Here is a 26,121-nt window from a genome sequence, read left to right as displayed (position 1 = left end):
CCAGGGAGGCACCTTCTAGTCCACCTATCCTTATTACAAAAATATTTCCCATTTCACTAACAATGGAGTCTCCTAACAAAACTAAGTCCTTTTGAACTAGTTGATACTAGAGATTCCTAATTATCTTCTTTTCTTCTAAGAAATTGATGTGCAACTTCTTTAAACAATTGCAAAGCTGCTAGTTCAGTATCCTATAGCTATGTTTCAAATACATCATCTTTGAGAAGTTCCTTTGTTTGAGACCCAATGAAAATTCCTTCTTTCCGTTTTGCATCTGTTAAATTGGGAATCACTTCTTAGGTAGCAAAGTCTGCTTTATTCTCTATCCAGAGCCACAACAAACTTCATTAATCCAAACTTAATATACAGATATGGAAGAACAGCCTTTATGCTAGTGGTTACTGTACTGTACTGTACCTTCACTCCCATAATTTCTCTTTGACATAAAGGGATTTTATTCTGTAAATGTATATGCAAAGTAAATGCTGAGTTCATCTGCAACATCAGCTGGAGTATCTAATACTATTGTATCTATTAATAAAGGTCTGATTTGGTTTGTCCTTCTCTTCTTTGCATTTATATATATGAAGTGGAACATATTTTATATTACTTTTTTCCTGGTAAAAATATTCATTCCTCTTTTCGCACTGCTCCAGGATATAATGTTTTTCTGCTGCATGACTGTCCCACAAACATAGAAAACAACAATATTTTGTAAAACTTCCCTGTTGACTGGTGAGCTATCCAATTACCTTAAGATCATTCAAAGACATTCAAAGCAAATTCAGGTACTTTATTGCACTCAGGATAAACGTGTTTCTTTCAAGCCAGCAGTATGAAGTTAAAGAACTGATGGGAATGCAGTTCCATTATGCGGCAAACCTACTCTTAAAACTTAATTTTGAAGCATCAATAAATATATGACATTCATTAGAATTATGTTCAATGCCTAGTAGTTCATTCAGAAGACTACTATCTTTACAGAAACGCATACCATCTTCCATAGCGAAATATTCAGAAAACGCTTTAAGATGTTTCTGATACACTATAATTTAGTTCCTGGTTCAAGTAACTTCCTCTGGTGTAACCTAGAACAAGGAGTTCTGCTTCCTCTTTTGATGATGTATATAATTATGCAATTCAATGTATATTCTTTTATGTATTTTGTAACTAATGGTCTGTACACACACTTAATGTTTAGTATACTTAATTCACATATTTATTTTTTCTAATGCTTTAACTTATTTATTATTCTTGTATTTTTTTTTTTTTTATTTATTCAGGCAACCTTGTCGGGCAGGTTGAACCACACCATTATGTAAATCATCATTTCTGTGTTGCAATAAAGCTTCTCTCTCTCTCTCTCTATACATATATATATATATATTACACAGGGTCTCTAAAATATTGGTACAAACGTTAAGGGGAGGTAGGTAACAACTAAAGGAATGTGAATCGCATAGGAACCTATAACTGGAAACGTCACGGGGAAAGTAGTAGCAGAGGCACAAGAAGCAGAAATGACACAATACAGTAATTAGTGGCAAACATTTATTTGACATAATATTAACAATGGAGTATGAGATGGATGCATTTCATGATGTTACAACAGATGCTCGAAGGTTCCACCATGAGACGCGATGCATGCGTGACACCGACGCAGCATGGATTGGCGGACATGGTCGAACACACCTGGAGTTTCTTTGACAGTAGTAGCAGCAGCAGCAGCGACGAGTCTCGCCAAGAGATCCATTTCCATCTCCACAGGCGATTCACACGCGATAGATTTGAGGGCCCCCACAGAATGAAATCAAGGCTCAATAAATCAGGTGAGCATGGGGGCCAGGCAATTCATCGACACCCAAAACACCTGTTCAAATGATCATGAACACACCTTCCATAATGGGCAGGCGCATGTTGAAACCAAATGCTGCGTCTCACATTTGCTGGAACATTGTCAAGTAACCCTGGTAGAACTTGTTCAGGAAAGATCCGATATTTAGCGGAGTTCATGTGGGATGGTAACAGGTATGGGCCGACCATACCTGCCCACACATTTATTGCGAAGCGATGTTGTGCTGCATGGGAGTGCACACCGTGTGGGTTGTTGTGAGCCCACACATGAGCATTGTGCTGATTGAATTATTTCTTCCCGAGTGAAATAAGCCTCATCCGTGAACAAAACATAGGCTGGAAAATTCAACTCTTGAACACTTTCTTGGAAAAACCACTGCGCAAAAGCCACACATGCAGGATGATCTTGGGGGAGCAGTAACTGAATCCTCTGGAGATGAAAGGGGTGTAAGGAATTGTTGTGTCAGACACACTGTACACTGCAACGAGACACTCCTAAGGCAGAGGCAACAGCACGTGTGCTGGTAGTAGGATTATTCTGGAAGGCATTCAACACACTTTCTTCCATGGCGGGAGTTTGCATCAAACGTGGTCTGCCCACACTACTCCTGTTATCGCTAAATGACCCATAATCGCACAAATTTTTATGCACACGCCCAAACAAATGGTGATCCGGTACATGTCTGTCTGGGGAAGTGTTCTCCATAAATTCGTTGAGCGGCTCTTCCATTGCCCTCTGCTAATCCATACACTAGGTGCATGTCTGCCCGATCACAGTTCATATATCAATGCATGCTCTTCGTGAGGCGACTACTGCTTGAATGAGTAAACCAGAAATTTTCCCTCTCGCAAACTGATGCACAGCGCCGTGTACTGACTTACGGTGACATTTCCGGTTATGGGTTCCTATGTGATTCACATTCCTTTAGATGTTACCTACCTCCCCTAAACGTTTGTACCAATAGTTTTGAGACACCCTGTATATATACTTATATTTGAATAATGTTTAAAATAATTGAAAACTGAATCATACATAAAAAAGGGGTAACGCATACAGAGGTAGCAAGAAGCATTTTCCTCTACATGACGCTTGAGATACAAACTTAAGTGAGAATAATAATTAAAAAATTTAAAAAAATTTATGTAAGATTCAGTTTTCAATTATTGGTTGACAACCCTGCCAACCTTTGTATTTTCTGCAAACTTGGACATTAAGCTTGATATACCATCATCAATATCATTTATAAATACAGAAAACAACAGTGGACCCAATACCCGAACCCTGTGCGACTCCACTAATAACATTAGTCCACGAAGAGCAGCACCCATTGATTACCACCCTCTGTCTTCTCCCACTCAATCATCCTTTTATAAATTTTAGCAACTTACCCTTAATACCATTCTGCTCCAATTTGTACACTAGTCTTCCATGCGCAACAGTGTCAAAAGCTTTCCTGAAATCCAAGTATATGATATCAAAATTATTTTTTGCATCCAGTTCCTTTGTAACCACATCATAATAACCAATCAAATTTGTCAGACAAGACTTACCCTTAACAAACCCATGCGGTGTCTGAATTATTTCTGCAGTCTTGTCTAGATGATCCTGCAATACATCTTTAACCAGTGACTTGATATACCATCATCAATATCATTTATAAATACAGAAAACAACAGTGGGACTCCACTAATAACATTAGTCCACGATGAGCAGTGTCCATTGATTACCACTATCTAGCAAAGCAAAAGGCTCAAGCTAATGGGAGTGCTGTGGCTGAGGGGGGCAGTTGCCCTCTGAATCATAGCCTTTTAAGATGCACTGTTTGCTTGATGTTTGCGGAGCAATCGGGTACGGGACATGATACTGCCATGGGGGATGTCTTTGTGTGCATGATGCAAGGAGTGCAAGGAAATTAGGCAACAACTCAGCGTTGTTCTGGGCCTATATGAGACCATGAAGGACAGGGTGGATGCCCTCAAAGGAAATAAATCGAGGGGCCCATCAAGCTCTCAGCTGCCCACATCAACGCCAGAGCTTGCACTTGGTCATCTTGCAACACAGAGGCAGCCCCCAAGGCAGAATGCGCTGATCCCACAGGAACTAGTAGTTGTTGGTGACTCTATTGTCGGGGAAACGGGGAACATGCTTTGTAAAAAGGATAGGTGGAACAGGACCAGGGTATGTCTGCCAGGGGAAAGGTTGATGACGTTGTAGTGCAGATATCATCTTTTAAGGGCACAAAAGGTGATATAGTTGTACATGTTGGCACTAATGATATTAAGAGTAGGAGACCAGCGGAATTACTTAACAAGTACAGGTCACTGTTGAAAAAAAGCCATGAAGTAGGGTTGAATTTGAAAGTGTCTGCAATTCTGCCCAGACACGATAGGAGCGAGTATATGATGAGAGCCTTGTCAATCAATTCGGCCCTGGAAAGATTGTGCAAGGCTCAAGGGGTAGAATTTTTTTTCAGCCTGGACTGTACTTGTTAACAGGAGAGATTGCTTCTACAGGGATGGGATACACTTAAATAGAAAGGGTGCAAGAATATATGCTGATGCTATCGAGGCAGTGTTAGGTAGGTCAGACTACTGCTAGCTTGGGGGGAGACAAAGACTAATAGATTAACAGTAGCCACTGGCAGAGGTGAAAGAGATTCTTGCACTGCTTCTATTGGAATGAGCAGAAGCCTGAAAAACAAGATGCAGGATATTTCAGAGGCTGCTGGAAGTCATTGCGGTACAAGTAAACACATAGGTTGTGTTAGGGTAGCTAAGAATAGAAACAGGTGCATGTATACTTGCGTGTACACCAAAGCTAGGAGTTTAGTAAATAAATTTGATGAATTTGAGGTATTGCTCAAAACACCAAAGGCAGATATTGTTGGGATATCAGAGACGTGGTGTCACACAGATATAAGGAATGCAGAACTGGAATTTGGGGAGTACAACGTCTACAGAAAGGATAGGCAGGATAGGAAGGGAGGAGGGGTTTTGCTATTAGTTAAGAAACACATAAAATCCAAGGAAGTGAAGCCAGTCGACATCGATGGACAGGGCAGTGTCGAGTCAGTTTGGTGTGACATAAGCATAGGTAAATCAAAATTGAGAGTAGGAGTGTGCTATAGGCCTAATGACTCTGATGGGTATAATAAAATACTGTACAGGGAAATAGAATGGGCCAGTAAATCAGAGAGTCTTATAATAGGGGATTTTAATTTCCCAGATATTGTCTGGAATTTGTGGGTTGGTCACTCGCACACTAGCAAGGCTTTTGTGGATTTATTGGATGATTGTTTTCTACACCAGCATGTTCGGGAGGCAACTAGAGCGAGTAATACTCTTGATCTGATTATCAGTAGTGATTCTTCATGCATTAAGAATCTGCAGATAAAGGAACCACTAGGTGGCAGTGATCAGTGTGCTGAAGTGGGATTTACTCAAGGAGGTAACTACCATCAGAGGTAAAGGGAAGGGTTTTTGCTTTAGTAAAGGCGACTATGATGGTCTGAGACAGTATTTAAATTCTATACAGTGGGACCAACTGATGATGTTACCAACAGCAAATTCAAAATGGGAAGCATTCAAGGAACTAATCTTGGAAGCTACCAGGCTTTACATACCAACCAAGAAATATTGTTCAAGGTTAGATGAACTAATGAGACATATGGCAGAGAAGAAAAATGCATGGGATATATACAAATTAATGGGTGACATAGAAGCCTATGATAGATATAAGTTGGTCTGTAACCAAGTCACAAAGGAGATTAGGCAGGCAAAGGCAGATTATGAGAAATCCTTGGCAAAGGATGCAAAGAAAAACAAAAAGAGTTCTTTACCTATTTAAACTTAAGAAGGAAAGGGATGAATCAGATTGGTCCACTGGATGTTGATGGTTCAACAGTTGAGGATCCTGCTCAGGTGGCTAACAATCTAAACAAGTATTCTGCATCTACATTCACACATGAGGAGTTATTGAGGAAGGGGAATGTCGTAGGTGAAGTAAACATTGGCAGTGAGCTAGATGATTTTCTATTAACTAAGTGGAGGAGAAATTGTTGAGGATAAACATCAAAAAGGCACCCGCGGTGGATGGGATCTATCCAGTTATATTAAAAAAGGCAGCAAAGAAAGTAAGCAAACCCCTAGCCATAATTATGAGAGCTTCTTTGGACTCAGGGGAGGTACCCATAGACTGGAGATGTGCAAATGTAACCCCAATTCACAAAGGAGGATCAAAGGCTGACACAAGTAATTATAGACCTGTTAGTTTAACTTCGGTTCCAGGAAAATTAATGGGGGCACTGGTTAAAGAAGCACTGCAGGATCATCTAGACAAGACTTCAGTTATAGCTCAGACACAGCATGGTTTTGTTAAGGGCAGGTCTTGTCTGACCAATTTGATTGGATACTACGATGTAGTCACAAAAGAACAGGATGCAGGAAATAACTTTGATATTATATATTTGGATCTTAGAAAGGCTTTTGATACTGTTGCGCATGGGAGACTGCTGCACAAATTGGAGCAGTGTGGCATTGGAGGCAAATTGCTGCTATGGATAAAGGGATGGTTGAGTGGCAGAAGACAGAGTGGTAATCAATGGACACTGCTCAACGCGGACTAATGTTATTAGTGGAGTTCCTCAGGGTTCAGTGTTGGGTCCATTGTTGTTTTCTGTATTTATAAATGATATTGATGATGGTATATCAAGCTTAATGTCCAAGTTTGCAGACGATACAAATGTTGGCAGGGTTGTTAAGGACACTACTGATGCTATGCTACTGCAACAGAATCTGGAAAGGCTGAGCAGATGGGCTGAGAGGTGGCAAATGAAGTTTAACATTGACAAATGTAAAGTACTACATATGGGAAACAGTAACCCCAGTCAACGTATCAACTCTGTGGTACTACGCTGACAGTGGTAGAGAATGAAAAGGACCTGGGGGTAATCGTGCAGGCAGATATGAAGTTCTCTGAGCAGTGCAGACGAGCTGCAAGAGTAGCTCATGGTGTCTTGTCAGTGATATACAGGAATTTTTCTAGCAGGGATAGGGATGTGATTATTCCCTTGTTTAAGGTATTGGTCAGGCCACACCTTGAGTACTGTATACAGGTCTGGAGGCCTCATTTCAAGAAGGATGTAGAGCTGCTGGAACAAGTACAGAGAAGGGCAACAAGATTAGTGAATGGAACAAAGGGTTGCTTTTATGAAGAAAGGCTTAAGTTTTGCAAATTACAGCGTCTTGAGACTAGGCATCGGCGAGGTGATCTGATAGAGGTGTATAAGGCTTTGAATGGCTTGAGCATGCTCAATGCCGATGGGATTCTTCCTCTTGCTCAGAATAATCACCTGAGAGGGCATAAATTGAAATTGAGGAAGGACGGATGTCGGATAGATATGCGGAAATTTGCCTTTAGCCAGCGGGCATTTGGTTTGTGGAATAGACTTCCATCACCTGTTGTTGAAGTTGATAGCCTAAACAAATTTAAAGCTCAGCTGGACAGGTATTTCGAACGAACGGAGGGGTGAAATGGGAGTAGTGGTTGTGTTTTTTTTTTTTCCCCTTTGGCTGATGCTGAATAAGCTTGCTTTCTTGCATCATATGCGTCTATTAATGCTAATGCTAATAATTATTTTACCAAATTGTATGTTTACTGTACTTCACCTTTTTATCCTTCATTTTTTTTTTAAAAAAACAAACAAACAAAAAAAAAAAAAAAATCACATACACAGTGCTAAGATCAATAAGTTTCTGCAAAATGCAACATTTTTCATGTTTTTTTTTTTTTTTTTTATGATTATGATATGACTACCCAAAATCCAGAAAATTCTAACAATGGTTAGGTCCTGAGGGTGCTGGATTTCAATGATGGGGATTTATATGTATGCACTTACAAAAAAAAAAAAAAAAAAAAAAGTTTAATTCAACATAATTAAGGTAAAATTTCATAATGTTAATCAAATTTTTCTCCAACTGTACTGACATTGAGCACTTTCTTTTATTTATTCTCAGCTGTTATAAAGTGATGTCAAATCAGTTCATGCAAAGCATTATACAATCAGTCAAGTAACTATAACTGGCAAGGGAATTTCATGGTAATTTATTAAGTAAGCAACAGTGCTGAAAGAGAGAAATGTTACCCTTTTTCAGTATACAATGAAAGTATTGAATGGCAAATAATATCCCCAAGACATGGATGCATGCATTCTTACTCTCAGACAGACATGTACAATTATCCATAACAAATAACTTCTCACTATTCTTACATATGGCTCATTGGCACAGGGAGCTCCATGACCAGTTATAATGGCAACAAAAACAAAACTAAGAGATCTTTGTTATTATGTGTAAGAAACCGACTGATTTTCTCATACCAACTAAATTAACATATTAATCATCAATTCACAAAAATGCTTACCAAAAAATTAATAATAAATATATAAAAATAATAGCATGTCCATTCACCAGATAGCAGAAGGAGGGTGATCCACCTGGCTTCGTGGAGTGATGGTTGTCTACTACAAACCCAGGTGACCACCATTAACCCTTTGCAGTTCAATGTCATGACCAGCACACATATTATTATTTCCAATTATGAAATTTGTTTTCCTGCTGTACGGTGCAATTCACATAAACAATCTGAAAAGCTAAACTGGTGTTTATTGATATTTATATTCAATTGGTAACTGCAGCCAGCAGTGTCTCCCCACCCCCATTCAGTCCTCTTTCAGCCTTATGTTATGGTGTCACAAATGTTGGCATTTCCAATTAGGAAATTTGTTTTCTCAGCATGCTGGACAAACTAGTGTAATGCCATCCATTTATACTTCATATAAACAATCTGAAAAACTAAGTCAATGTTTATATTTGATTTTAAAATGGCAGGCAGCGTTGTTTTCCCCTCCTGAAGTCTGATGTGGAAAATAGCACATCTGTCAGAATTTCCAATTATAAAATTTGTTTGTCCCACTGTAATGACACCCATTTATATAAACAATCTGAAAAATTAAATCAATGTTTGTTGATATTCGATTGTTAATGACAGGGAGCACTGGTTTTTTCAGTGTAGAAGTTTACAGAATAACTTGTACTCTGTGTAAGAGTGAAGTATTTAGACATACCATCAATGTCTTGTAAAGGCTTTTCTGGTTGAAAAAAATAAAACTCTTGCAAATAAGATAGTTTCTGACTGTGGTGTAACTAGGTTTCAGTTTTGCTGAATAAACTTAACGAGTTTTTTGGAATTATTATTATCAACATAGGACTTAAAAAAAAAAAAAAACTGACAAAGAAATACTGAAGAATAGAGATGTCTGAAGAATAGATATATAGAATTAAAATTTTCAAACATGTATTTAGGAGGAAGAGAGTTCTGCATATATTTGGGATGTTACATCTCTACCCACCCACAAAAGAAATTCAAAGTAAGTGTTCTAAAGGAAAAAAAAATAGTTTTGATTACCTGGAAATTTTTATGAATATTTTCTTCCAGTTAGAAATATTGCATTAGTGCTTTTAAAATGTTCTGTCATGCTGTTTTATATATTAGTTCATGTAAACACAAAAATAAATAATTTTGGAACATCATATTTCAATTTTTTTTTATTTTTTTTATTGTTAGAGCTGGCCTGCATGGAGTCAATGACACCCGAGCATGTGAGAGCTCAAATGGACAGCGAGAAGAAATTGCCAAGGTAATCTTAAGCTGACCCTAAAGACAGTTGAAAGAAGTGGGATAAATGTCTGATCAGAAAAACACTTCACAGAATAGATTATCATAGTTATACAACTGCTCATAATGAAAAGGTTTCCCCTCTACAGTACATGTCATTTCCTATCCTGGGGCAGAAAATTAAAGGCTTGGACATTACAGCAGTCGCAGGGCACAATGCTGAAGTGAAGGACATACCAAAATGATGGAAAATGCCAAAAGAACAATTTCACCCAGAGTGTATTGCAATGAAAATTAAGTTCGGTGGTGTTAGTATGGTGGCATGGGCCTCTTTTATGTGGTTTGGATTTGGTCCACGGGTTGTAATCAATAAGATAATGAATGCAACTGTCTATTGTGATACTTTGAACAATTCTGCCTTACCTACATTGCGGGGATTTTTTTGGCAAGGAAGCCATATTTGTATCAATATGACAATACTCAGTGTTAACATAGTACAATGGCAGAATAAGGAGAATAATCTGACCAAAGTAAATACCATTGGGATTTCTAAAACATCAACTGAGAGCCAGAACAAGGTATCCTAGTTCATGCAGAAAACTTGATGTAGCCCTAAAGGAGGGCAACAAGGTTTCAGTCTCCCCATACAGAAAGTTTTCTCCTAAAGGTTGCTTGATTATTAAAGTCAGTGTGGATTAAAAATGCATTAAAATTTAATTTTTCTACTCAGATATCTTTTCATTCAGTGTTGGTTTTTTTTTTTTTTTTTTTACAGATTTTTCCTTCTTTATTATTAGTGGTACACTTCAGCATACAAATGACTTTAGCTCAATTTGAAAAAGTTGCTATAATGAAGAAAAAAAACTGAAATATGGAGGAAGATCTCATCAGGAAGACTTACTTTGCAGTTGAAACAAAATCTGTTAATTCCCCTCCAGAGTCTTCTATCTGCTCTAATGTACGTGCTTCACCTGTTGACTGCAAACCGATAACCACACACTGAAAAATTTAAGAAAAAATTATTACATTCATTCAAAATCTTCCGGTTTCAACAATACTTCATGTAACTCATTATATAAAGGTTTTTTTCTCACTTGGGAACTGTTTTACATTATCAAAGAAAACAAAAGTTTTAAAACTAATCTGTACTGGTTGTTGATTCACTTCAATCAGCATAAAAAAAGTTCTTTTCACAAATAGTACATAAAGGTTTTCTTTTCTAACCAAAGCACTATAACCATATATCAATAATTTTGCATATTACTGATATTACATTTATTCATGTATTAAACTCTTAATACTAATGTTCTCATTTGTACAACAGAAAAATCAGTAATATTATATTATATGCAAGGTACATCCCAAAAGTTCCAAGACTGCATTTCTTTCTTTTTTTTAACTTCATTTACACACACATTTTATATATACAGTCAGTCAGTCCTCATATAGCACAATAGTTGCAATCGGGTACGGGACATGATACTGCCATGGGGGATGTCTTTGTGTGCATGATGCAAGGAGTGCAAGGAAATATATACAGTCAGTCCTCATATAGCACGATAGTTGTGTTCCTAGAAACTCTTGTGCAATGCAAAATCGTTCAATATAAACAACAGGCCCTATGGGAAAACAGGGTTAGGTGCCGACCACATAAGATTGAACACACATTTGTAACCAAAACATTACCAAACAAAATAAATAATCGTAATAAAATATTGCTAATGCTTTTGCTTCTATCATAAGCAAACTTGTTTTTGTTTGATTTTCTATCCAAACAGATGACAGCCATTCCATCTCTTCCAATTCTTTGTCTTAATCTAATGGATTTTAATTACACTTTGAGTAGTTCCTGCTATGAAAGATTTTATTTTATCTGCATTCTTTGTAATTCTCAGCATTGCCTCATTTTGGCCTGTAGCACGTGCAATATCACATGGTCTTTAATTTTGCTCAAAGTGTTTCACAATTTCATATTATTTTCTCTATCGACAGAGGCGGACTGGCCATAAGCATCACCAGGGAAACCACGGTGGGTCGGAGGCCAGTGTGATTTTGGCCATAAACGCTAGAACAGAGTAGTAACATATCTTACTTCTCTGTGAATGCTAGTATAAGGCCACTACAAATTTTCCCGGTTAAGAATTTTTGACCTAGTCCGCCTCTGTTTATCGATATTGCTTTTCTTTTTCTCTCTGAATCTGTAGTGTCTTCACCAGGACACTTCCTTTTCACACCTTTTAAGTATTTTACTCATTTTTAGGGAATAAAGCACAATTACAAAATGAGGAGGCATGCTTGATACACAAACAAAGCTGCACGCATGCAGCAAACAACACTGTAAACGCAGAGACACTATGAACACCTCACTAGCTCACATTTTTCTAAAGCACGTTTCTGGGGTTACTACCATAAAACAATAAAAACAATTTCCAGTTGCTTTCCTGCTAGTGGAATCTGTTATAAACTCGATCTAATTGCATTTGTGATAATACCGATAGCTGGAATTTTACGTTATTATGGTGATGTGTTTCCCCTTCACTGATATAAAAAACATAAATACATTTTCAGAATCTTCTCTTCATTCCTATCGTGTTGCATTCAGTTGGGGTGATTCCGCATCCAACTGCCATTTCTTGTAAACACAAAGGCGAATCGTGCATAAGCGAATTCGGTTCGTGTTACATACAATATCGTTCCCCTATTTATAAATCGTGTATGATCGAATTCGTGTAATGTAAACACATGTTATACGAGGAATGACTGTATATATATAGTTTAGATTTTTAAGTTTAAAGTACACCTTTACTGCACTTTATTTTCCTTTTCCAATACCATTTGTCTTTACTTACTTCTGTTCATCTGTACTTATCCATTTTTTTAAACCATTTTCTTACTTCATCTTTACTTCAACTCATTAGTTATATCATATACAAAGCCTGTTCTAATTTACCAACTTTCAGATTCCCATATTCATTTTTAATATCTCTTAAAATCCACTTATTATTATTATTTTAATTTTATTATACTGCATATTTAATTTTACCTTAATTTTGTCATGAAAACTACATTGGGACTACTCTTCCTATCTTTATGGAAGAATTTGCTGCTTTTACCCTCCTTATTATATAAAAAAATTTTAATGCTTTCTTTTTGCATATTATTTTCATTATACCTGAGTATCATTTTTAATATTTTTTCTTCCATAGCTATATATAGGCATAGAAATGCAGTTTATTAATGCATAATCAGGTGTAATTGCCTGAAGAATTACCTATTTATGTATAAATTATTTATAGCATGCATCAAAAAACTTGATTATTTTATTGGTCTTTACTTTCTCACATCATTAGATTTCCTTCCACCCCCTTATTTGGTGCATGCTATTTTATTGTAATCATTAATATTAATCATTTATTTTTACTTTTTCTTTGCAGATTCATGCTATCTAATTGACTTTCTAATTCAGCTTTTAATTTCTTATAATTCAATGTATCATTTAGGTTTTTTTTGCCTTCTTTCCCCATCATCCACCCTTAATATTTCACTTTGTTTCTATCCTTTTCCTACTAATTTGGCACCTTGTGCTCTTTGCATTTCCATCTGTCAGCTCCTTCTCTTGCTTAATTATTACAACTTTGCTTATATACTTTTGTATCCTTTGTTGCTGCTTTGAGCACTTAGGTACATTTGCCATTAGCCTTTATGCTATAACTAAATGCTTTTATCCTCATTTTTGCATTATTATATGGTATTACTTTAAATTTAAAAATCTAAACTTTATTATTAACTTACAATTTAGCTGTCTACTGCTTTGCATGACACTATTTTTATTTTAACTGGAATTCTAATATTTCCATTAAAATACATTTGCACATCTCCAGTCCATGGGGACTTCCCCTGAGTCCAAGGATGCTCTCAATTAATTATGGCTAAGTGTTTGCTTACTTCCTTTGCCACGTCCTTTAATATAACTGAATAGATCCTATCTACCCAAGGTGCCTTTCTTATGTTTAACTACAACAATTTCTCTCCCACTTTGTTTCAGTTATTACAAAATCATTTAACTCCCTGTTAGGGTTTGATAAACATCTGGGCCTCTCCTCCTTGAATAACTCCTCATGTGTGAATGTAGAAGCAAAATACTCATTTAGTTCAACAGCTATCTGAGAATGATTATCTACAGTCAAACCACTGATATCAAGTGGGCCAATCCGATTCATCCCCCTTCCTTTCAGAGTTTATATAAGTAATGAAGTCTTTGCATCCTTTGCCAAAGATTTTTCATATTCTGCGAGGTGATCTGATTGAGGTGTATAAGGCTTTGAATGGGTTGAGCAAACTGAATTCTGATGGGATTCTTCCACTTGCTCAGTTACAAACCTGAGTGGGCATAAATTCAAATTGAGGAAACAGTTGTAGAATAGATGTGCAGAAATTTGCCTTTAGCCAGCGGGTGGTTAATTGTCAGAACAAACTTCCATCTGCCGTTGTGGAAATTGATAGCTTAAATAAATTTAAGGAGGAATTTGACATTTTTAGAGGGAATGGTTGCGTGAAATTTTTTTTGGCTTATGCTACATAAGCTCATACGCTTGCTTTTTTGCATCACATGCCTCCACTACTACTACTACAAGAAAAGGCATATTGTGGTGCTGTTTTTTTTTTAGCTGCTTGTGCTGATGGAACAAAACTTCCACTTCTCCTCATATTAAAAAGAAAAATTTTACCAAAGTTAAAAAAAATTCCACCAGGTATTTTGTCCATGTTCACCCTAAGTGGTGGATGGATAGAGTCAAATTTTGGTTGGAAAAAGTGTGGTCACAGCATCCTGGTGTACCCCTCAAGAAACCAGCCCTACTGGTATGGGACACTACTTTGTGCACATAAAACAGAGTTGTTTGTGCACATAAAACAGAGGCCATAAAGAGAGGGTGGTAAAGTTTAAAACAACTTTCTGCCATTTCAGGTGGATTTAATGGTCAACTGCACACACACTGGTTTCTATTAACAAGCCTTTTAAAGCTTTCATGGAAGAAGAATGGACTAAATGGACAAAGGCACTACACCACAACTTAACACCTACTGGTTGTAAGAAGAAACCAACAATTTCTCAGGTGTGCCAATGGATAAAAAAATTCTTGGGATGCAGTAAAGACCAAGACAGTTGTGAAGTCATTTAAGAAATGTGGCACCAGTAATATGGTCAAATGTGGTCAGCTCAGAAAGGTGATATTCTATTTGATAAGAATGACAATTCAGTATCAGATAGCAACATTAACCATGAGGATGAGTGTGATGATGATCATTATGGTGAGGATAACAGAAGTGATGGATTTCCAGCTTTAAGATGAATAAAAATTTGCTTTTTTCTTTTATTGCCTCATCTTCTAATTGTTCTTTAATGATGAATTAGAATATTTTTGTATATGAATTTTGAGATGATTAAAATATTTTGGGTTCACCTTAGTATGTAAGGTATTATAAAAAGTCATATGTGTAATAAAATACTTTTGTTTAAAAAGTATTGGAAGTAATGTGATATGGGCAATGAAATAAATAAGCTCCTCAAAAATTTTTTTCCTAAATAATCTGATAAATTAATAGTGCATCTTAAACACAATTATAGGTGTCTTAAAACACATACTATATTTCTTGCCATATATGGCAGGATATATTAGAATTATTTATTAGGCTGAAAAAATTAGAATAGCTCAAAGAGAAACCCTACTACCTCCATCAGAAGTCACCTAACTATAGCCAGGACTGAAGAGGCCATAAAGAACTCTTACAATCTTTGATGCTGTTAGAGTAATAATATGCTGATGCTTATATTATATATGAATTAATTAATTAGGTTAATTTTTTTCATCCTGTAAGCAGTTCATATTATATATATATATATTGCTGCCCTAATAGCACATGATATAATATCCATGTCAAAAAAAGTTGCAAAACTGATTAATTTATTACCTTTCCATCTTTTATTGATTCTCTGGTAAGGGCAACTGCATGCTTTACCTTTGAAGCTATACAAAGATACTTGAAGAAACGTTGATGAGCTGCCCAAAACTGGCCCCACATAGTTTTTTTGGTTCGAGGATCTCCTTCCATCAATTCTGCTGCTTCTTGAAATTTGGCACGTGCTTCTACCCACTACAACAAATTAAAATATTACTGATATATGTGAATGTTGAAGTTCAGTTAATGTCAAAAAGCAAAATATGATATGGCAATAAAATAGCTATTTCTATCAGATGTAGGATCCAGAATAATTTCAGTGTATCATAATAAAATGAATGAATAAATATTATGCCCCTTAATTTTTTTTTGTTAAGTTTTTTTTTTTTTTTTTTAATTCCTGGTTCCCAATAAAGATACCATGAATAGAAATACTTAGTGCTAATTATTATATAAAATATTATTATATAAGTAGTAGAACAACTTTCTGAAAAGATTGCACATGCAAAAAGAAGAAAGAAATAAGATCACACTTAAAAAGACATCTTATTTTGCAAGCTATAACAGAAGCAAAGGAACAGTCAAGGACTGTTAACTGTAAAACACTTTTTTAAATATCATTAAAAGCAATAGCTTTTAATGTTACAATACAAAATGAATGGAAAAGAAATTCACGTAATCAGTAACAGAAAGGAGAAATAACCTAAAATTACTAGGTTTCTCCTTTCTGTTACTGATTACGAGCTTGGAAATAACGTAATCAGTAACAGAAAGGAGAAATAACCTAAAATTACTAGGTTTCTCCTTTCTGTTACTGATTACGAGCTTGGAAATAACCTAAAATTACTAGGAGAATCTCAATGCTATGATAAATATAAATGAATCTGCAATAAAGTTACTCAGGGATTTAGACATGCTAAGGAAGAATGTGAGAAGACTGAAAAAGAGAGCTAACAACAATACAAAGGATTCTTCACAAATGAACACTTGAAAAAAAGAGGCCGCCACATTAGACTGAATAGCAGTTGGCAGTAGGCTGTTATGGATCTCCAGGGAGTCAGTAATACAACTTGGATTTTCTATGTGTGAACTTTGTCTTCCCAAATGAGTCCTTAGTACTACTGCTGCAGCATGTGACTAGATGAGTGGAACAGTACAGATCTCAATAGCTGAAGACTCAATAGCTCAATAGATGAAGAATGGTGCTGTTCACTCTCGTAGAAAGGACAACACATTAAAAATCGAAGTGGAAGTGGTTTTTTTTTTTTTTTTGTTTTATATATATATATATATATATATATATATAAAATATACAGGATATCAGAATTATTTAAAAACACACAGCTCAAAAGATACTGTGTATACACCTAAACCACATAAACCTTAATGGGTGATGACACAAAAGTATGGTGACATTATTATTATTAGCTATATGGTGCAAGGAAGCTGAGGCTTATGCTGCACCAGCAAAAAAAAAAAAAAAAAAAATTCCTCATTACCCTAAGAGAGAGAGAAGTAGAAGGGAATCACCAAGAAAGAGAAGAATGATGATATCCAGCTCAGGACCCTGGGTGTGCCAAGCCCATACTCACCAGATGTAAGCCCCTGGGGTTAATGTATACTACTACCACATGTCAAGCTCTTGTGAAATAATGCTATTCATATGTACATGCTGGTTGCAGTCTTTTTTTTTTCCCCCAATATATATACATATTATTTATGAGATTTTTCTGTATACATGGTTTCTGTAATAGGGTATATCTACTCGCCTATCTTGTGAGTGGCTGTAAAGACAGTAGTTTAGCTAACAGGAGGCAGAGTTAGGTAAGAAAATAGGATAGAAATAGACATTCCTGCCCTCGTATAAACTAATAGTCCAGGGTGTGGAAAAAATTAGTTGGAGGAAAGTTTACAGTATACGAATGAAAAATATAAAGTCAGTGCAGTGCAGTGCTCGGGTTATATGGGAGCACATTCCCCATCCATGCTAGTAATGGCCCTGGATATTGTAGATATAGGTACCAGTAAGAAGTTGCATGTATACAAATGTATAATAATTTTATACTTAATAATATATTCTAATAACAACCTTTTACTTAATATATTCTAATAACAATCTTATTATGATTTACAAAATATCCTAATACAGTCAGTCCTCGTATAGCACGACAGTTGTGTTCCTAGAAACCCTCGTGCAATGCAAAATTGTGCAATATAAACAACAGGCCCTATGGGAAAGATAGGGTTAGGTGCCGGCCACCCACGATTGAACACACATTTGTAACCAAAACATTACCAAACATAAATAATCGTAATAAAATACTTACATATTTTATTACGACTATTACGTAATAAAATATTGCTAATGCTTTTGCTTCTATCGTAAGCAAACTTGTATTTTGTTTGATTTTCTAACCAAACAGATGACAGCTGTTCCATCTCTTCCATTCTTTGTGTCTTAATCTAATGGATTTTAATTACACTTTGAGTTGTTCCTGGTATGAAAATTGTTTTTATTTTCTCTGCATTCTTTGTAATTCTCGGTGTTGCCTCATTTAGGTCTGTAGAACGTGCAATATCACATGGTCTTTCATTTCGCCTAAAGCGTTTCACTTCATATTTTTTCTCTATCGACAGAGGCAGACTGGCCATAAGCCTTACCAGCAAAACCCCGGTGGGCCAGAGGCCGGTGTGATTTTGGCCATAAACGCTAGTATGAGGCCACTATAAATTTTCCCAGGTAAGAATTTTTCACCCAGTCCGCCTCTGTTTATCGATATTGTTTTTCTTTTTCTCTCTGAATCCGCAGTGCCCAGGACGCTTTTTCACACCTTTTAAGTATTTTACTCATTTTTAGGGAATAAAGCACAATTACAAAACGAGAAGGCACGCTTGATATACATAAACAAAGCTGTGCGCGTGTAGCAACTGAATAAACAACACTGTAAAGGCAGAGATACACTATTAACACCTCACATTTTACTAAATCACATTTCTGGGGGTTACTACCATAAAACAATTAAAACACTTTCCAGTTGCGTTTCTGCTAGTGGACTCTGTTATAAACTGGTAGTAAACTCGATCTAATTGCATTTGCGATTATACCGATAGCTGGAATTGTGTTGGTTTTTACGTTATTATGGTGAAATGTGTTTCCCCTTCACTGAAATAAAAAAACAAATACATTTTCATAATCTTCTCTTCATTCCTATCGTGTTGCATTCAGTTGGGGTGATTCTGCATTCGACTACCATTTCTTGTAAACACAAAGGCGAATCGTGTATAAGCGAATTCGGTTCATGTTATATAAGATATCGTTCCCCTTTTTATAAATCGTGTATGATCGAATTCATGTAGTGTAAACACGTGTTATACGAGGACTGACTGTACTAATCTTATCCTGTAGTATAATTTTATAATAATCTTATATTTATAGATAACTGGCTGATATACGTAAAACAGAATTTCTTCAGGATCCGCCCAATTTCACTGTTTCAGTATAACATATAGTGTTAAACAGGGCCAGATTACAGATGAAAGAGGCCCCGGACATATTATACAGGACGTCTCAAAAATATTGGTACAAACGCTTAGGGGAGGTAGGTAACATCTAAAGGAATGTGAATTGCATAGGAACCCATAACCGGAAACGTTACCGTAAGTTGGTACACGGCGCTGTTCATCAGTTCGCGAGAGGGAAAATTTTTGGTTTACTCATTCAAGCAGTAGTCGCCGCACGAAGGGCATGCATCAATATACGAACTCTGAGCTGGCAGACATGCACCTAGTGTATGGATTAGCAGAGGGCCCACACGGTGAGCACCCCCCCATGCGGCAAAACATTGCTTCGCAATAAACGTGTGGGCAGGTATGGTCGGTGACTGCTTAGTTGGCCCATACATGTTACTATCCCGCATGAACTCCGCTAAATATCGGATCTTTCTTGAACAAGTTCTATCAGGGTTACTTGACGATGTTCCAGCAAATGTGAGACGCAACATTTGGTTTCAACATGACGGGGCACCTGCCCATCATGGAAGATGTGTTTGTGACCTTTTGAACAGGCGTTTTGGGCATCAATGGATTGGCCGTGATGGACCCGTTGCCTGGCCCCCACACTCACCTCATTTATCGGGCCTTGATTTCTTTCTGTGGATGGGGCCTCAAATTTATCGTGTATTTTTTTTTTTTTTTTTTTATGTGAACCCCAAACACGAGAGGTATTAGAACCTATAGTACTTAGTACCGTGCTTGGGTTGGAGATTGAGAAGACAAAAGAAGATATTTGTTGACATTGGACTTGAACTTCTGCAGATTGTAATTTTCAGGAAATAAGTATGAAGGAAGGTTGTTCCAGAAAATGGCAGTTGAATGAATAAATGAGGAAGATGAAAAGTTGGTTCTGTGGGTTTGAAGTTGGACAGTAAATGGATGTTGGTGGCACGTGTTCGGACTGTTTTGAAAGAGAGTGGGAATTATAGAAGCTAATTCAGAAGAACAGTGCCCATGGAAGTATCTGTAGAAGAGCATGCAGCAGAAACAGTGCGTCTATGAGACAGCGAGTGGAGAGACTCTGTTAGAGATGAATCATTAATTAACCTAACTGCCCTCTTCTGAATGGAATCAAGAAGCCTGAGAGAGGTTTTGGGGGCACCACCCCAGATGTGGGAACAATATTCCATGGCAGGGCGGATTTGCGATTTATACAGAGTGAGCAGCTGTTTGGAAGAAAAGTAACGCCGAGAGTGAAAGAGAAAACCAAGTTTTTTAGATGCAGAGGAAGCAATATTTGTAATGTGCTTTGCCAAGAGAGATTAGAAGTCAGGGTAATCCCCAAAAGAGATATATCCTTTTGCCTAGAAATTGGAGTGTCACTAAAGATAAGCATAGAGCAGAAGAATCCTTTTTGCGAGATATAAGACAAGACTGAGTTTTACAAGGGTTGAAATCAACTAAGTTGTCTTTGCCCCACTGGAGAATTACCTGAAGATCAGCATTTAAGGAATTGGTAGCCGATTTTCGAGAAGTTGAAGCTGATTGAGCAAGACAAGGTTTCTCAAAATGGAAAGTTGAATGCAATGTGCTATCATCGGCAAAACTATGGATAGGATTTCCAGTCAATGGAAGAAGGTCATTGATATACAAGAGGAAAAGAGTGGGGGAAAGAACTGAACCTTGGGGGACACCGGCATTAGTGGAGAAGTTAGAAGACAGAAAGCCATCAACCATCACCCTCAGTGAGCGATCAGAGAGAAAACCGGATAACCAATTACTAAAAACAGTTGGCAAACCATAAGATGGAAGCTTGTTTAGAAGACCTTTATGCCAAACATGATCAAAAGCCTTTGAGATGTCAAGAGCAACTACTTGTGTTTCACCGAACCTTTCCTTTGAATTAGTCCATAAATGGGTAACATAAGCCAGAATATCACCAGTGCATCGACACTGACGGAATCCATACTGGTGATCGTTGATCAGACGGAAGGTTTCTAGGTAGTTTAAGAGTTGGTGGTTAATTGATTTCTCCATTACTTTAGAAAGAGTAGAAGTAATTGCAATGGGACGATAATTGGATGGGAGGGATTTGTCACCCTTTTTAGGAACTGGCTGGATATGAACAAATTTCCAAGCAGAAGGAAAAACACCTTTAGAATAAGAAAGTGAAAAAAGGCGGCAAAGAATAGGAGTAAGTTCAGGAGCACAGGTTTTGAGAACAAGTGGAGAAATACCATCGGGACCTGGAGCTTTCTCAGCATCGAGATTCATCAAAATCCTTCTGATATCCTTTTGACAGAAGACCACAGGAGGCATTGAATGGAGTGTGTTGGGAATGGTGGGAGGTGTTTTACCAAGATCATTAATACATGAGCTGGAAGAAAAATGGGATGTTAGCAGGTCAGCTTTATCCTTGGCTGAAGTGACAACAGAACCATCTGGTTTGGACAGAGGTGGGAGCAGAGATGGGCAAACGTTGCGGCCAATAGCTTTGGCAAGAGACCAGAATGCTCGGCTACCATTAGGGCAAGAAGCAAGTTTTCTACTCTTAGCCTGTTCAAACTCTAGTTTGGACTGATTAATAACTGCTTTACAAATGTTGCGAGCTTTGGTGTAGGCAGAAAATGAAACTGAAGAATTAGAAACAAGCCAATTACAATATGCAACATTCTTCTCTTGGACAGCCTTAGCTCATTTATTGGAAAACCAAGGTTTAGATAAAGTACGAGATTTTAAAGTGGAGTGTGGGATAAAGGATTCCATTCCTGCAAGAATAATTTCACTGACACGATCTGAGCAAACGTTGACATCAGAACATTTGAAACAGTAATCCGACCAAGGTAAAGAAGAAAAGAAGTCTCGCAGGTCATCCCATTTTGCATTCTTGTAATGCCAAACAACACGAGGTTGGGAATAGCCATGAGATAAGGGTTCCATTGGAGAAGAGACAATCACCAAGTTGTGATCTGAAGTGCCTAAAGGACCTCTCACTTCTACCGTGTACTTAGAAGGGTTGTTTGTGAGAAAAAGATCAAGCGTATTGGCTGTATGATTAGGATTGTCTGGTATTCATGTAGGTAAATGAACAATCTGTGCTAGGTCATTAGTATTTGCAAAAGCCTCAGCATCTCGACCTGCTGGGTCGGTGTGACTAGAAAACGGAAGCCAGCTGGGGTTGTGAACATTAAAATCACCAAGGAAAATTACCTCACTGTTAGGAGAGTTGGACTGGAGAAAGTCAAGTTGCAACGAGAGGAAGTCAAAGAGCTCCAAGTGATTAGTCGAGTTGGGAGAACGGTAGAGACAACAGATGAATTTGACACAATGAGGTAGAGAGATTTTAAGCCAGAGAAGATCAAAGAGAGGAGATTCCAAATTGCCAAGTCTCTGACAGGGAATATCAGAACGGACATATGCACAAGTACCACCTTTGAGGCGAAAGGAATCATACAGCGAATAATTTGGGCATCTGAGATGAGCAGTAGTTGAATCAACCGATAACTGAGATTCTGTCAGAAAAAGTACATGAGGTTTGGCAGACTGCAAGTGGAAATGGACATCGTTGAGATTAGAATTGAGACCACGTATATTTGTGAAATGAATTAGGAAGTCCTTGGGATTTGTTATTTGGTTTTTAGGAGCATTAGCAATTAAGGCCATATTGCTCTGCGATGGTCATTCCCTGACCTTTCCGCATCCTCCGTATTTAGTGGTGACGGGCTCGAACCCCGGTCTAATCAAGAAGCATGTGCTACGCACTGCTGCTCCTTCCCACCTGGCTACGGAGGCGCCAAAGTCCTTGGGAGGTTTAGATCTTCTCGCAGATAAGCTTGCTCTATTAGTTTGACAATTCATGGTGTATTCAATAGTAAGAAAAAGTGGGTGGGACATGCTGTATGAAGTAATGAAATTTTTGGATATGGCGTACATGTGGTAAGAATATACCCAGATCCTTGACATAACGTGGCCTCGACAATGCTCCCCGCAACACACTACTCGGACTCCCTCCAGTCACTATCTGGCAGAGTAGAGGTAGCAAGATTATACACTAGCTGATCCGGAAGCCTCCTAGAGAGTTACCAATAGGTCCGGTCCGATGTACTAACTAGCGGCCAGCCTGCGAAAACCGTTTTAGAGCTGTACCCTCGAAATGTAAGGAATATTGGATCTCGCCACGACGTTCATCATAACCTCAAAAGTCATCAATCATACTGCATGATGAAAGAGATAGGGAAGGGTTGACCGGAACTTAGCTCTAGAGACTAAACATGGGTTCCACCACTTCAAGCCTCCAATAAGCAAAGTGGTGGTATTTCACCGGTTGATGAGAGTCATCTTCCACCTAGTACTGCCTGGTAACATAGAGGGGCGGCGTTCCTCCATGTGGTGTGGGCGCCACACCTCGACCCCTGCTTACGTTGGTTCACACCTGGGTGGTCACCCACCATGTACTTGTGCATGGGGGTTATACCCAGGATTACTAACAGTCCCATCGTGAAGGTGCAAGCAGAGGATTTGGCTGTCACAGACCGTCCGGAGTTCGCCGAAATTGGGTCCACTTGACTTGAGTGTCACCCGAATATCAGTTCCATCAGCGTTTTAGACTCCCGGGTAGCAAGTACAGCTTGTCTGGCATATCTGAGAGAATGTCTCTGACAACCTCAAGGACCATTGGGGTTGTCACAGACAACCTCAATGAATCGCCTGTGGAGATGGAAAATGGATCTTGTGGTGAGACTCGTCTGCACTGCTGCCACTGTCAAAGAAACTCCAGGTGTGTTCGACCGTGTCCGCCAATCCATGCTGCGTAGATGTCACGCATGCATCACGTCTCATGGTGGAACCTTCAAGCATCTGTTGTAACATCATGAAATGTATCCATCTCTTACTCCATTGTTAATATTATGTCAAATAAATGTTTGCCACTAATTACTGTCTTGTGTCATTTCTGCTTCTTGTGCCTCTGCTACTACTTTCCTGTGACATTTCCGGTTATAGGTTCCTATGCAATTCACATTCCTTTAGATGTTACCTACCTCCCCTAAACGTTTGTACCAATATTTTTGAGACACTCTGTATATACATATATATATTACTGAAATTACGTATTGAAAAATTAATACAAATGCTCATAGTATGGCAAAACTGTAGAGCAAAAATTATATATATATATGTATATCAACAATAGGGATGAATATATAAATATATAAAATTTATTATCCAGATCAGATTAATGCCATCAAAAAAACAGATTGTACATTACATCAGTCTGTAATCTAGTTATTATAGTAAAAGCACAATAAGTACTATACAGAAGCTGAACATGTATATGAACACAACAGTATACAGCTTGCAATAGGCCATAAGGTCAAATTAACTTATAAAAATAAAGTAGCCCATGCAGGCATACATGGCTGAACCATGGAAGTAAACATAATTAGTAATAAAATATAAATACAGTAAACCCCCGCTATTCGCGGGGGTACGTTCCCAAGAAATGTCGCGAATACTGAAAACACAAATACTGAGTTATAGCTCCCATAGTAATAAAGGGGTTCAGTTCCAAAGTATGAAATATATAAGAAAAACTAGTCTAAAATTTTGTCTATGTATGTATTATATGGCACCTCCGTAGCCAGGTGGGCAGGAGCAGCAATGCGTAGCACATGCTTCTTGATTAGTGCGGGGTTCGAGCCCGTGACCACCGCATATCCACAGAGCAATATGGCCTTAGTTGCTAATGCTCCTAAAAACCAAATAACATAACAACATAACATGTATTACATGTACCTTCATAATATGACTATGTACATAGACAGTACATAGTGAAATGCAAGCATATGGCATCGAAATGAAAATAAAAAACAATTTAATATTAAATGTAATATTTATTAGAAATTTCAAACAAATCTTTCAAACCAGCACCTTTGCTAACTAAAAAAACTTATCCCGTCAGTGCTATCACCTGTTTTGCTAAAGTGTTGATAAAGGAGTTTTGCCTTTTCACGAATGTTGAGTGAACTGAACGGAATTTTATTTTGAGTTCGGTCTTCTATCCACAGATTTAAAGCTTTTCCCGTTTTTTCTAATTTAACATCACGAGTTACAGAGCAAATTTTTGAAGCAATTAGCGCGTTTTCACGGACACTATGGCAGATTTTTACTTCCGATTTTTTGATTGATCGTACCGTTGACTTATTGATTTTATGTTTTGCCACTGAGGAGACGCTTTCACCATTAGAAATTTTGTCTAATAACTTAATTTTATTCAATAATGTCATCAAGTTCTTTGATCTTTTCACATTTCCCTTGTTATTCGTAGCCATATTTTTGTACGGGTTAGAAAGAACTTGTCCAAATAAAGTCACTTTCTTCCGTTAACACACTCGAAAAAGTCTGTTTACACGAACACACTGCAAAACGGTAGATTTTTCACTTTTGTAAGCATATCAATTTATAAATTTATTCAATTTATAAGCATCTAAATTAAAAGCAAACGACGAAACCTTCCATGACAAGCGCATAACACATACTGAACAAGGATTAGCGAGAAACATCCATGCTCGCGATTTTGTCACCCCTCTCCCCCCACCCGCCGAGCACTGTTTTGACCTGGAAAGATAATTTTAGCCACGCCCATGTTTTTTTATGGCGGAAAATGTTCACGGCGCTTTAAAATTCACATTTTTTTTAGGTTTCATTTTATATTAAATCAGTGACCGCAAATACGTGAAACCGCGAATAGCGGGGGTTTACTGTATATAATACAATGCTGATTATGTTGTTAACTATTGGTGTAGAGATACATTGAAAGGGACTTTTTCAAGGGCTAACCCTCTCTTTGTGTCCCACCAATAATTAACAGAGCTATCTGTTTCTGATTTGCTACTAAATTATAACATAATCAAGTTTAAGTTTTGGACACTGTTAAACAGGCAGATGGCAGTCAGAAACAGACAGCTCTGTTAATTATTGGTGGGACACATTGAGAGGGTTAGCCCTTGAAAAAGTCCCTTTCAATGTATCTCTACACCAATAGTTAACTACATAATCTTCATTGTATTATATATTTATATTTTATTACTAATTATATGTTTACTTCCAGGGTTCGGCCATGTATGCCTGCATGGGCTACTTTA

At 37.5% G+C, this 26,121-nt stretch overlaps 1 protein-coding gene across 1 annotated transcript in view; it reads right to left on the bottom strand.

Moving 5' to 3' along the window:
- Nucleotides 1–26,121, bottom strand: part of LOC150081707 (protein strawberry notch homolog 1-like) — a 438,163-nt gene that overhangs the window by 206,855 nt on the left and 205,187 nt on the right. The window contains exons 12-13 of the mRNA XM_090378817.1: nt 15,500–15,682; nt 10,431–10,528 (exon numbers count right to left, since the gene is read on the bottom strand). Of these exons, the coding sequence (XP_090234943.1) occupies nt 10,431–10,528; nt 15,500–15,682 (281 nt within the window). The remainder of the gene's footprint in view (nt 1–10,430; nt 10,529–15,499; nt 15,683–26,121) is intronic.

Source organism: Mastigoproctus giganteus, chromosome 8, assembly GCF_048544385.1.
Source record: "Mastigoproctus giganteus isolate SK-2022 chromosome 8, ASM4854438v1, whole genome shotgun sequence".
In the NCBI taxonomy this organism is placed as follows: Eukaryota; Metazoa; Arthropoda; class Arachnida; order Uropygi; family Thelyphonidae; genus Mastigoproctus; species Mastigoproctus giganteus.
The sequence above is the reverse complement of the archived record's forward strand: the minus strand, read 5'-3'. Positions and strand labels throughout refer to the sequence as shown.